This window comes from Malania oleifera, chromosome 10 (assembly GCF_029873635.1).
Source record: "Malania oleifera isolate guangnan ecotype guangnan chromosome 10, ASM2987363v1, whole genome shotgun sequence".
In the NCBI taxonomy this organism is placed as follows: Eukaryota; Viridiplantae; Streptophyta; class Magnoliopsida; order Santalales; family Ximeniaceae; genus Malania; species Malania oleifera.
The window spans coordinates 11,896,373-11,906,830 of NC_080426.1; the positions used below are offsets into that span (position 1 = coordinate 11,896,373).

The following is a 10,458-nucleotide window of genomic DNA, read 5'->3' on the forward strand; positions in this document are numbered from 1 at the left end:
AATAAATATATCTAGTCAAATTTGAATTAAAAGTTAGAGCCTACTTTTTTGCAAAAAAGTTAATAAAGGAGGTCACAAAATGTGAGAATGTGGGTAGTTAGGGACATACTTTAGCAACATATGCTAAATTTCAAAATTACATTCTAAAAATTTAATTTCTTTTTAGCTCGTCTTTTGCTTTACACGATATATATATACCATTTTTTATTATGTAAATTTTTAGAAAAAAAAAGTCCTATTTAAATCAAATATTTTATTTGAAGAAAGAAAGAGGAAAAAAAATTACATTATATTCTCCCCATATTAAATAATATTAAGGATGAAAAATACTCAAACATGATGAAAAATTAAGAAAAATAAAATATTAGTTACAACAATAACAATTAAGTCGTAAGTCTTATTAGGTCGAATCGATTACATAAATTATTGTATGTCGTTTGTATGATCTTGAACAGCACCTTCATCCTTATCTATTTGACTTGCACAAATATTAACAATCTCAATCCTCCTAGATCATAAATAATTACTTATGAAAATAATTTCTTATTTTTTAATTTATTATGTATTTTTAATTCTTACTTTTTCTCAATAATCTTATATGCAAAGTAATGTTTTTCTTTATTTATTTTTAATATTTTTTTCAAACCTCAAATGGGGTCTTCAAAAAAGAAACATTTTTCTTGGTGACATGGATTAATTTGGAGTTAATTTCCTTGTAATCATCATCACAATCCTCTCCCATATGAAAAGTGATGATGATTACCATACCCATTTATCAACCACTCATTCACTAATGTTGGCAAAAACTCAAAAAAGAAACTATAAAAAATAATGAATAGAATGGGTAATGCAACCCATCATTGCATCAACCCAAAAGACTCATTATTATGAGACATTTAAGAGGATAATATTTTTAGTTATTTTTTTCCCTCTTTCACAATAAATGGGTCCTTACAATAAGGTTATATGGTATAATGAGAAGTCATTTAAATTATAAAAAGCTATTTAAAAAAAATTAAAATATCTATCTGTCATTATTACATCATTTCAACATCTAACTTAATGGGTCTCCAACTGACTTATAATCTTACCGATCATGGTTCCAACTTTTAAATTAATTGGTCTCCAACTGGCTTATAATTTTATTGATCATTTTATAAAAATTAAGTGGTATTTTTATTACAATTATTATATCTCGTATTTGACTTCCTGTACAAAAAAGTAAAAGATAAGGACATTAGAGATTTTTTTTTCATTAAATACCCATAATCGCATTATTTTGTTTGCTATGAATGGATTTCATAGAATTTTGTAGAATTCATTTTAAATCAACCATTTGTAACATTTGAAAGGTAAACAATATTTCAATTTAAGTATATGATTTTGATTTCAAGGGTCCTGAAAAAAATTGGAAGGTTTTGCAAATAAACTTTACAAAATTAAGAAATGAAGACCTTGTTTTACAAATTCAAAATTCCATTAAAGACAAATTCAATTTTTGTTTGTTTGATTCCAAACACAAGCTTAGTTTTGGTAGCCTTAATGGACATAAAAGATTTGATCCTTTTTAAGGTGTCTAATATTTCACTTTCACCGCACCAAATATGAAATAGGAGTGCTAAGTAGATTTTGCAATATAATAATATAATAATTTAAAAATTACTTAAAATTTTTTAGACAACTATGCATATTAAATTACTCATCAAGTAAATTTTTATTTTCCATAAAAATTTGTAAAAAATTTTTAAAGAAAAAAATGCAAATTAAAATTTTTATATCTTTCTTTAATTAACAATATAAATATTTATTTTTAAAATAGGTTATTTTTAAAAAATTAAGCTTCTGTTATTCATGAAAATATATATTTTTTATATTTCACAGAATTTAAAAAAATAATTTGTTTTAGTTTTTTAATGGGTATGATGAGTTTGAAAAAAAATTATTTAAAAAATTAAAGTAAGATGCTATTTTTATAAATTGTTAAAAAAGAAAAAAATATTTTTCACAAGCAAAGTACTGGTCGGGCTGGATTACAATGGTTTCAATCATTATATACTAAGGTGGTAGAAGCGGAGCTTAGACACGCGTCAACTTTTGAATGGCCAGAAACAATGAACTACGGCGTTCGATGTACGCGAGCGCACCCAAGTGGGCCTCACCGGCGGACGCTCCTGCTCCGCCATCTCCGCGGGCACCAAAATTTTGAACATTATTTTTTTAGACGAAATTGCCCTTCTTTGTTCGCTAAAGCGGGTTTCTGCTCTCTCTCTCTCTCTCCCTCGCCTTTTGATTTGTCTAAAGAAAATCACTGAAAAAGAGTCTCGTTGCTTTCCATATTCTTCGATCGATTTGGCGTGGAATTCCGCTGTCGGCGTTAAATTTCCGGCGTCAAGGGTACTTCCTGCTGTATTTCACAGCCGGCCGCCATCGCCGTTATACCGGGGGTGAGTAACTCGATTATCTCTGCCTGTCTGTTATTATAAATGGAATATTAGTTTATATTAATGAATACCGTATTAAGTTTCCTGGAAATCCGAGATTTATAGTTGGGATTTTATTTTGAATTTTGAATTTCCAAGAAGCTCTTGCTTCGCTACCGGTAACTTCTTTTAATTCTGGTTGTTTCTTTATAAAAAATTTACACAACGATCATTTTACCGTTGAAGGAGAACAGAGTGTGAAATTGCTCTCTCTCTCTCTCTCTCTAGGCGCGTTCGAGAGTTCAATTCATTAATCAATTGGACTGTTCAGGTTTTCTTTTTCTTTTTTCTTTTTGATATCTTGAAATCTTTATGGTTCTTAGGTTGCAGTTCTAAAAAGTAATCGAGTTATGTTTGCTTGGATTATTATTGAATTTTCTGGTATGAGTTTGAGAGAGAGAGAGAGAGAGAGAGACAGTCTTGTAGTGAGAGTATTTTATCATTATTATTATTGCGACTATTACTATTATCCTTAAAGTCGATGAGAGGTTTAGGTTTTAGGGTTTTACAAGAATTTATTTAGATTACAATTCTAAAAAAAGTGATCGAATTGTGTGATTGCATTATGATGGGATTTCTGGTATTGATGAATTTGGGAGAGAGAGAGCGCGAGAGTTGTGTTGTGGGGTGAGATTGTCGTGAGAGTATATTACTCTATATTATTGTTAGCCGTAAATTTGATGAGAAGTTTTAGGTTTTAGGGTTTAGCAAGAACGGGTTTAGGATGATGGGATGAGGGTATTAGTGTGATGCAACAAAAGCTCTGACACGTTCGTTTCTTACTTTCTTTATGCTTGAATTCATGATTTCTGTAACAGACAAAGGTTGCTGAAACCTATACTACACTATTTATGCACCTACTTCACCTTTATACTTTTTATTAATTAATTTACTGATCAATTTAAAATTTCTAGCGTATTACTTATTTACTTATTATTATGAAAATCTTGGTTGTATGTTCTTTGTTTAGCTTACTTTCTTATTTTTCTAATGCTCTTTTCTCCTCTTTCATCCATAGATATTTATTTTGTTGCAAAACCTGTTTGGATAGTTGCATTTGTTTGATGCCATGCCGTTCCACTTTTCAAATTTCTGGAATTATTTGTGTTAAAAAGTTATGAAGCATTTTCTGGAAGCAAAGTTTGTAGCTTTTATGTTTCGTTAGTTCATATGAATGTGGATTTTTTTTAGTTTGCTTTTTGAATTTAATTTGTCCATGTGTTGGGAATGGAGGTTCTAAATTTCCATGCATGTGTGCACTTTCTGGTTTTTTGAGTCAGGCTATTTTTTTTTATCAAGAGAGTTTCTGTTTTTATAGTGAAACCTTCATTAGCCTTTTTTTTTGAGCTTTGGGTTTGGTTCATATATTGTCATGCTCACTCATGGTTTGTGAACATTATATGCTGCAGCGGTGAGATTCACTATTTCTCCTAGGTTATTTTTCTTTGTTCCCACGCTAATGATCTGAATGATTTTCACCTGAAGTTCAGAACTTTGAAGTTATTCTTTTTGGTTCCAAAAGTCTCTTTTTTCAAATGATTTATCTGACAAATCATTTATATTTTTTCTAGCTGTAAGCTTCCTCATTTAAGCAAATACATTTGTATTGGGGAATCTTGTTTTATGTTGAAAAGATTACCTCTTCTCTAGTCTCCAGGTTTCTTCCATTCTTATATCTACATTTTTTAACAATATGTTTCTTAATTAAAATTCCACTTTGTGTGATTTCTATGAAAGTATGACATATTGCACGGATTGAGAAAAATTTCCTCCATCCTCTTTCCGTCTTGTGATGCCCCAACTATCATAATGATGTTTGCAGAGATGTTCTCTTTTTTCATCACAGATCCATGATTCATCCTTTATGGCACTTTGATACAGGAGACTGATTGACGACATGGAATTTTTATGACATGTTAATCAATTCTGGTTGAAGACTCGCAGATGAAGAAGCTATTCTTTTTCAAATCTTCTTCATCCAGCAGTGGAAACAATCAAGTTCCTCTGCCATCAACAGATAAGCAAGTTTACTGGGAGTACCCGTTGGAAAATGGGCTCAACAATCAATCTAGAGACAAGGTTGATAACAATTTTCGAAGCCCCAAGGGACTGTCTTCTAAAGTCCGGAAACCAGCATCTGAAACCCAGAGTGCTGCTACCACTCCATGTCTTAGAAGGAGCCTCTCATTTTCATCAGCAGTCTTTAACAGCAGCAGTGGGCTCAGCCAAAGGAACTTGTCCTGTGCAAGTGAGCAAAGTAGATCTCCTTCAAGTAGCAGCGGTAGTATCTTGCCTCTGCAACTTGATCGTTCATCTTGGTGAGACGTTTTTAAGTTTTTTAGTTGGAGTTTGTAACTGTTGTTAAAACATTCCATTTTATAATCAAAATTAAAAATCATGTAGTCATTGTTTCAGAAACATTTAATGAAGATATTGCTGTCTAAATCCAATTTTCTGTGCTTATGGTACTTGCTAGTTCTCGTTCTACAACTCCAGAGAGGCAATTAAAAGCAAAAAGACTTGAAGCAGCTGCTTCTCAAAATGTACATCGAACAGAAAAGCCTGATTATGCTGGTTCTTCCAGAGTTCACAATGATTCATCAGGAAATTCTTCCTCGTGCTCCAGCAATGTCTCAAGTAGAGTTTTGGACCTCTATATTGATGGAGAACAGCAGCAGGAAAGGAGCAGGCCCAGGAGCAGTTCTTCTCAGAGAAATAATATTGGCAATGGAAATGGTGGTGGGAGGCGTCCCCCACGAGTTCAGTTTGCAGCACCTGTCTCACCGGTCGATGTTATCAAAGATAGACCAAGCTCTTGCTCATTTAGAGAAGCTACAGGGACTCAGCTTTATTTTTCATCTAAAGATTTGGCAGAGAATGGATTTGGGCATGAATCTCCACGAAAACTTGCAAAGAGTGTGATCGACAAACTTTCTCATTCACATGTGTCTACCAAAAAAATGTTGAATGGTTGCGACCCTAATATCCCAATTACAGTTAAAGATGTTTATGGTGAATCCTTGAATAGATGCTCTGGTTCAAATTCAGAAGGAATGGGTCGAAGAGATATTCCATTGAATGAACCTTATGAAACGATCAATGGGTATCATCCCAAGGCAGTATCAAGTTTCCAGAAGCAAAACTGTTTTTTTTATGATAAATGTGGGGTTCTAAATTCTGTTGATGACGAAGAGGATACAGACATGGAATTACGTAGAAAATTCAAGGAAGCTGAACAGAGGTTCTTGTTTCTTTCTGAAGAGATTGAGCAGGAAAGTTTTCTTCCAGATGGTGGGTTCAGTGTGCCATCTTTGGTTCAGACAATTAGAAATTTAATCGAGGAGCGCATAAGCTTGGCACTTGAGGTTTCAGCAGCTTTACAGGGTAGAATTGAAGACAGGACTTCTGCTAAGGAACAGCTGAGACTGGCAAAAGCAGAATTGGACTCGCAAACCCGAAGGTTAGAGAAGGAGAAGAATGAGATGCAATCAGGATTGGAAAAGGAGTTGGACAGAAGGTCGAGTGACTGGTCATTCAAGCTTGAGAAATACCAGTCAGAAGAGCAGAGGCTTCGTGAGCGGGTAAGGGAACTTGCAGAGCAGAATGTCTTATTCCAACGGGAACTTTCTTCCCTTCATGAGAGGGAAGCAGAGAGAAGAAGCATGATAGCACAGTCAGAATTACAACTTAAGGACCTGTCTACAAAGATGGAGGAAGCAAAAAAGCAGAATCGAGATCTTCAGCAGAATCTTTCTATCTTACAAGAGAAGTATCTGGTAGCAGAAGAAGAACGAGGTTGCATCCAAAGAAATTATGAAGAGAAGGAGAAAGAGTGTAAGGAGTTGCACAAATCCATTACAAGATTACTAAGAACCTGTAGTGAACAGGAGAAAACAATTGATGGGCTGCGAGAAGGACTTGGTGAGGAGATCAGGAAGAAGCAATCTTATGAAAGTTTGGACCGGCACGTGGATAAATTGCAGATGGAGCAAATGAGACTGACAGGAGTCGAACAGGCATTGAGGAAGGAGGTTGAATCATACAAGTCTGGAGTTGATTCTCTTCGGCATGAGAATATTAACCTACTAAACCGTCTAAAAATTCTTGGAAAAGAGGGCGGTTTTTCTACTTATAAGCTGGACCAGGAACTGTGGACCCGCGTCTGCTGCTTGCAGAGTCAAGGTCTGTTATTGCTCAAAGAGAGCAACCAGCTCTGCTCAAAGTTACTAGAATTTATTAAGGGGAAATCAGGCTATACTTTCGACGCTAAGCATGGTATAGAAGTTGTTAAAGGTGGTTTAGATGGGCAATTTGTTGTTGAATCAGATATGAAAGTCCAGGGTTTCAAACGATGTGCTGAAAATCTCACAAAGAGTTTGCAGACAATGTCCACTATACTGCAGGAGAAGTCCAGCATGGTTGTTTTAGAATCCCAGCCACAGTGTTCAAATGATGGTGGATCAGGGCAACCAAATGAACAAACTTCAGAGGTAAATTTGGACTGTGATTTATTCTCAAAGCTGTCTCAAAAGCAAAATCATTCGACATAAGTTTCTTTGCTGTCTTCCCCCCTCCTACCCCCCTCTTTTCTTTTACAAACACATTCTTTTGAGTTAAACTTGTCTTTATCCCAATTCCCAATACCTCTGGTTTTCAAACTGTTAATTTGCGATACTGTTTTGCTTGGAGAGTTGATGTAATCGCTGTATTGTTGTGTTGTCTTCTTTTTGAAGGAATCTATACGATTTGAGCTTAAACAAGAGATTTTATTAACAAGTGTTTTACGAGACAAGCTTTATTCTAAAGAGCTGGAAGTTGAGCAACTGCAAGAAGAATTGGCAACCGCTGTACGAGGCAATGACATCGTCAAATGTGAAGTCCAAAATGCAATGGATACCTTGTCGTGTGCCACCCACAAGTTGAAAGATCTTGAACTTCAGGTAATGCTGTAATGTAGTGATCACCATTACTCTGGAAACTTAACCTTTGAATTCTATATTTACAGATTATGATTTGTCCATATTTAAATAATTGATTTCTCTGAAATAGACGCATCTTTAATATTTACCTTTTGACAACACAAAATAGAGGATGCTTTTTCATAATTTTTAAGTTAAGCAAGACAAAGACAAGTTTTACAGAATGTAGTTTAGGTAAAATGCAGAAAGAGGGAATACTTAAAGTTGGCTGGGTGATACCCAAAAGTGACCATTTTAATGTTTCCCCTATGATTATCCATTAAAAAGAGAACTTCATAAAGAGTGTTATCTGTAAAATTTGAAGAGGAACTATAGATTGAGGAACTGCTTTTTAAGTGCTGGCATTGTCATTCAGTGATTAAATTGAGAGTGAAGATTTTAAAAAAGCCTACAAGTTCAGTCATGCCTCCTGGTACAAAATGCTGTTATGATCTGAGCTTAACTGAAGTGAGCATACTGAAATCGGTGTGGCAATGCATAGAAGGTAAATCACGACTTGAATACATCTGCGAGAATCTGAATATATAATTAGATTCATTAGTGGAGAAGTTTAGTCCTGTATTAGTTTTACTCAAATAATAATGAATGAGAGATCTCACGACACTTGCACCTTTATGTTTTAGGTGTTCATTCCACTTGTGGCTTTTATTTATGTGAATTTGGTAACTAATCTCTTGTTTCTTCATAAAAGATGCTGAAGAAGGATGATAGCATAAACCGCCTCCAAAACGAAGTTCAGGAATCTACAAAAGAATTAACGATTATAAGGGGTATACTGCCGAAAGTTTCCGAGGAGAGAGATTTGATGTGGGAAGAAGTGAAGCAGTACAGTGAGAAGAACATGCTATTGAACTCAGAGGTTAACTTGTTGAAGAAAAAGGTAGAGACCCTTGATGAAGATGTACTCTTGAAAGAAGGTCAAATAACAATCTTAAAAGACACGCTAGGTAACAAAACCTTTGACCTCCTTGCCAGTCCTGAATCTGCACGAGAATTCCTACTGGAATGATTGAAAATAAGTGGAGCTTTTGGTTAGATGAGCAATCAATTACACACTGTTCATAGCTTAGACTTTGAAGTTGTGGTTTTGAGTTTGCTTCCGCCCCTCCCACATTTAGTCAACAGAATATATACCTTTATTCTTCTGTAAAAGGCGGGTTTCAATATTGTAGTTGGTGTCCCTTTGGTCAAAATCAGGAAGAAAAAAAAAAAAACTGTTCATGCAATGCTTTATTGGATATCTCCCTTTGCTGTATTGGCTTTTGCTTTTTTGTATACATGTATTGGTCTGCCGTCTGTGGGAAGAAAAAAAGAACTACAAATTTTTCCTTCAGTTTTGTTTTTGATATTTTTTTCCTTTTTTGGCTAATTCTTAAGGCATCAGTTTTTTTCACCAACTTCCTTTCAGATTTGCCAAGACACATTCAGTGTTCAACAAGAGATGGTGGATAAATTTGACCTTCAAAGAGTAAGATATGATGAAAGAAAACATATACTTACTGGAAGATCTATTGATTAATAGATATTATATTAATTTTTAAAAATCTTTTTATAATTTAGATGCTAAATTACAAAGAAGGGCAGGGCATCAGTTGACTTGAAAGATAGTCAACTAATAAAAATGATATTGACATCATTATATTTAAATGTTAAGGAAGGTTTATGCTATTTTCCAAATGCAAGATATGTTTTTTTAAGGATAAATATACTTTCACTACCTTTGGAAGCATGAATTTCGGACCTTAAATTTGAATTTAGATGAATTTAGACAAATTTTAATACAAGTTTAAATTAGATCTTATCCAAATCCAATACAAATTTAAATTCAAGATCTCTCCAAACATAGACTTCGCCTTTATTTTATTTTAATATATTATTTTGCCAAGAAAAATGAATCCTCCCCCCACCCCCACTTAAGAAAAATAAGTGGAAAGAGGTAACCATCACAGTAAATCCCGATAATTCACCATAGGCTTGCCTTGAAAGTTGAAAGATTCCCACTAAAACCTTGGGTTTGGTTCGGCATCGGCATCTAATATTCGATATCCCCATAAAACTTATGAAATCTAATAATGTGCCATGGTTTTTAAAAAGGCTGGAAGTAGTGGGGAATCTTTTTCCTTCTCATGGTAATCCATTTACACTGCTGCTAATGCTTGCCTTCGATTAGTAAGCCAGTATACCGCCCTCTTTATGCTCTTCCCTTTACCTTTATGTCATGCAAGAATCTACCACAGGAACCCAAAACCCTTGCAATCTATAAATGAGAGCCCCTACGACCGTCTCTTCAAACAAGCAAACTCCCAATGGGGAAAGTGGGAAAAATGTTAACCAGCTTTATAAACATTTTGATCATTGCCACTATAATTTCTCCAGCAAATGGAAGCCAGTTCACCAACCATGCCTTCCAAGTTTCAGGGTTACGAAACTGCTCATACTCTATAGAGATCGAAACCACATGTGCCCCATCAGCCGAAACCACTGATCATGTTAGTGCCAGATTCAGCGACTCTGCTGGGAACTTGGTCATAGCCAAGCATCTCACGCACCCTAAGTTGGTGGTTGCTCCAAAACATGGCTTGAAGAAACCAGGTGCTGCATATAATGGGTTTGGGCGGTGCAGCATTGACATGTTCAGGGCAAGGGGCTCCTGCATGAGCCACTGGGTGTGCTCTCTCTACCTCAAGAGAATTGGAGCAGATGGCTGGAGACCAGGTTGGGTGAAGGTGCTTCATCAAAGGGACAGTGGTCTTGCAGTACCCATCTCTTACACATTTTACTTTAGGAAGTTTCTGCCAGAGAATGTATGGTTCGGGTTTGATTATTGTCACTCTAATTAAAAGACTATAGTAATTTTTTGGTTTTTTATCCAAAAATGTTGTAGTTTGAATCGTGATTCCCAACCTACAGCACCACCTGTATTTATTAAGGCAATTTCACTTGGAATAATAAATAAAAGGGGAGAAAAAACAAAGGCACAGCTCATCCAGAAAAGAGAG

At 35.0% G+C, this 10,458-nt stretch overlaps 2 protein-coding genes across 2 annotated transcripts; both read left to right on the forward strand.

The window, feature by feature from the left end:
* The first annotated feature begins 2,116 nt into the window (after nt 1-2,116).
* On the forward strand, nt 2,117-8,792 carry LOC131167068 (uncharacterized). Its single transcript, XM_058125842.1, has 5 exons — nt 2,117-2,444; nt 4,362-4,798; nt 4,957-6,970; nt 7,214-7,420; nt 8,151-8,792. The coding sequence occupies exons 2-5, from the start codon at nt 4,425-4,427 to the stop codon at nt 8,466-8,468; spliced, it is 2,913 nt and encodes a 970-aa protein (XP_057981825.1). The 5' UTR covers nt 2,117-2,444; nt 4,362-4,424; the 3' UTR covers nt 8,469-8,792.
* Nucleotides 8,793-9,765: 973 nt separating this feature from the next.
* On the forward strand, nt 9,766-10,355 carry LOC131166506 (embryo-specific protein ATS3-like). Its single transcript, XM_058125104.1, has 2 exons — nt 9,766-10,263; nt 10,344-10,355. Exons 1-2 carry the CDS (start codon nt 9,766-9,768, stop codon nt 10,353-10,355), a joined length of 510 nt encoding a protein of 169 aa, XP_057981087.1.
* Nucleotides 10,356-10,458: the final 103 nt, after the last annotated feature.

What these genes read in the sequence shown, in the direction of transcription:
- LOC131167068 (XM_058125842.1), top strand. Translation starts at nt 4,425, where the DNA reads ATGAAGAAGCTATTCTTTTTCAAATCTTCTTCATCCAGCAGTGGAAAC. An exon ending in CAAATGAACAAACTTCAGAG is followed by an intron (nt 6,971 to 7,213) that starts GTAAATTTGGAC and finishes TTCTTTTTGAAG; the next exon opens with GAATCTATACGATTTGAGCT. An exon ending in TGAAAGATCTTGAACTTCAG is followed by an intron (nt 7,421 to 8,150) that starts GTAATGCTGTAA and finishes TCTTCATAAAAG; the next exon opens with ATGCTGAAGAAGGATGATAG.
- LOC131166506 (XM_058125104.1), top strand. Translation starts at nt 9,766, where the DNA reads ATGGGGAAAGTGGGAAAAATGTTAACCAGCTTTATAAACATTTTGATC.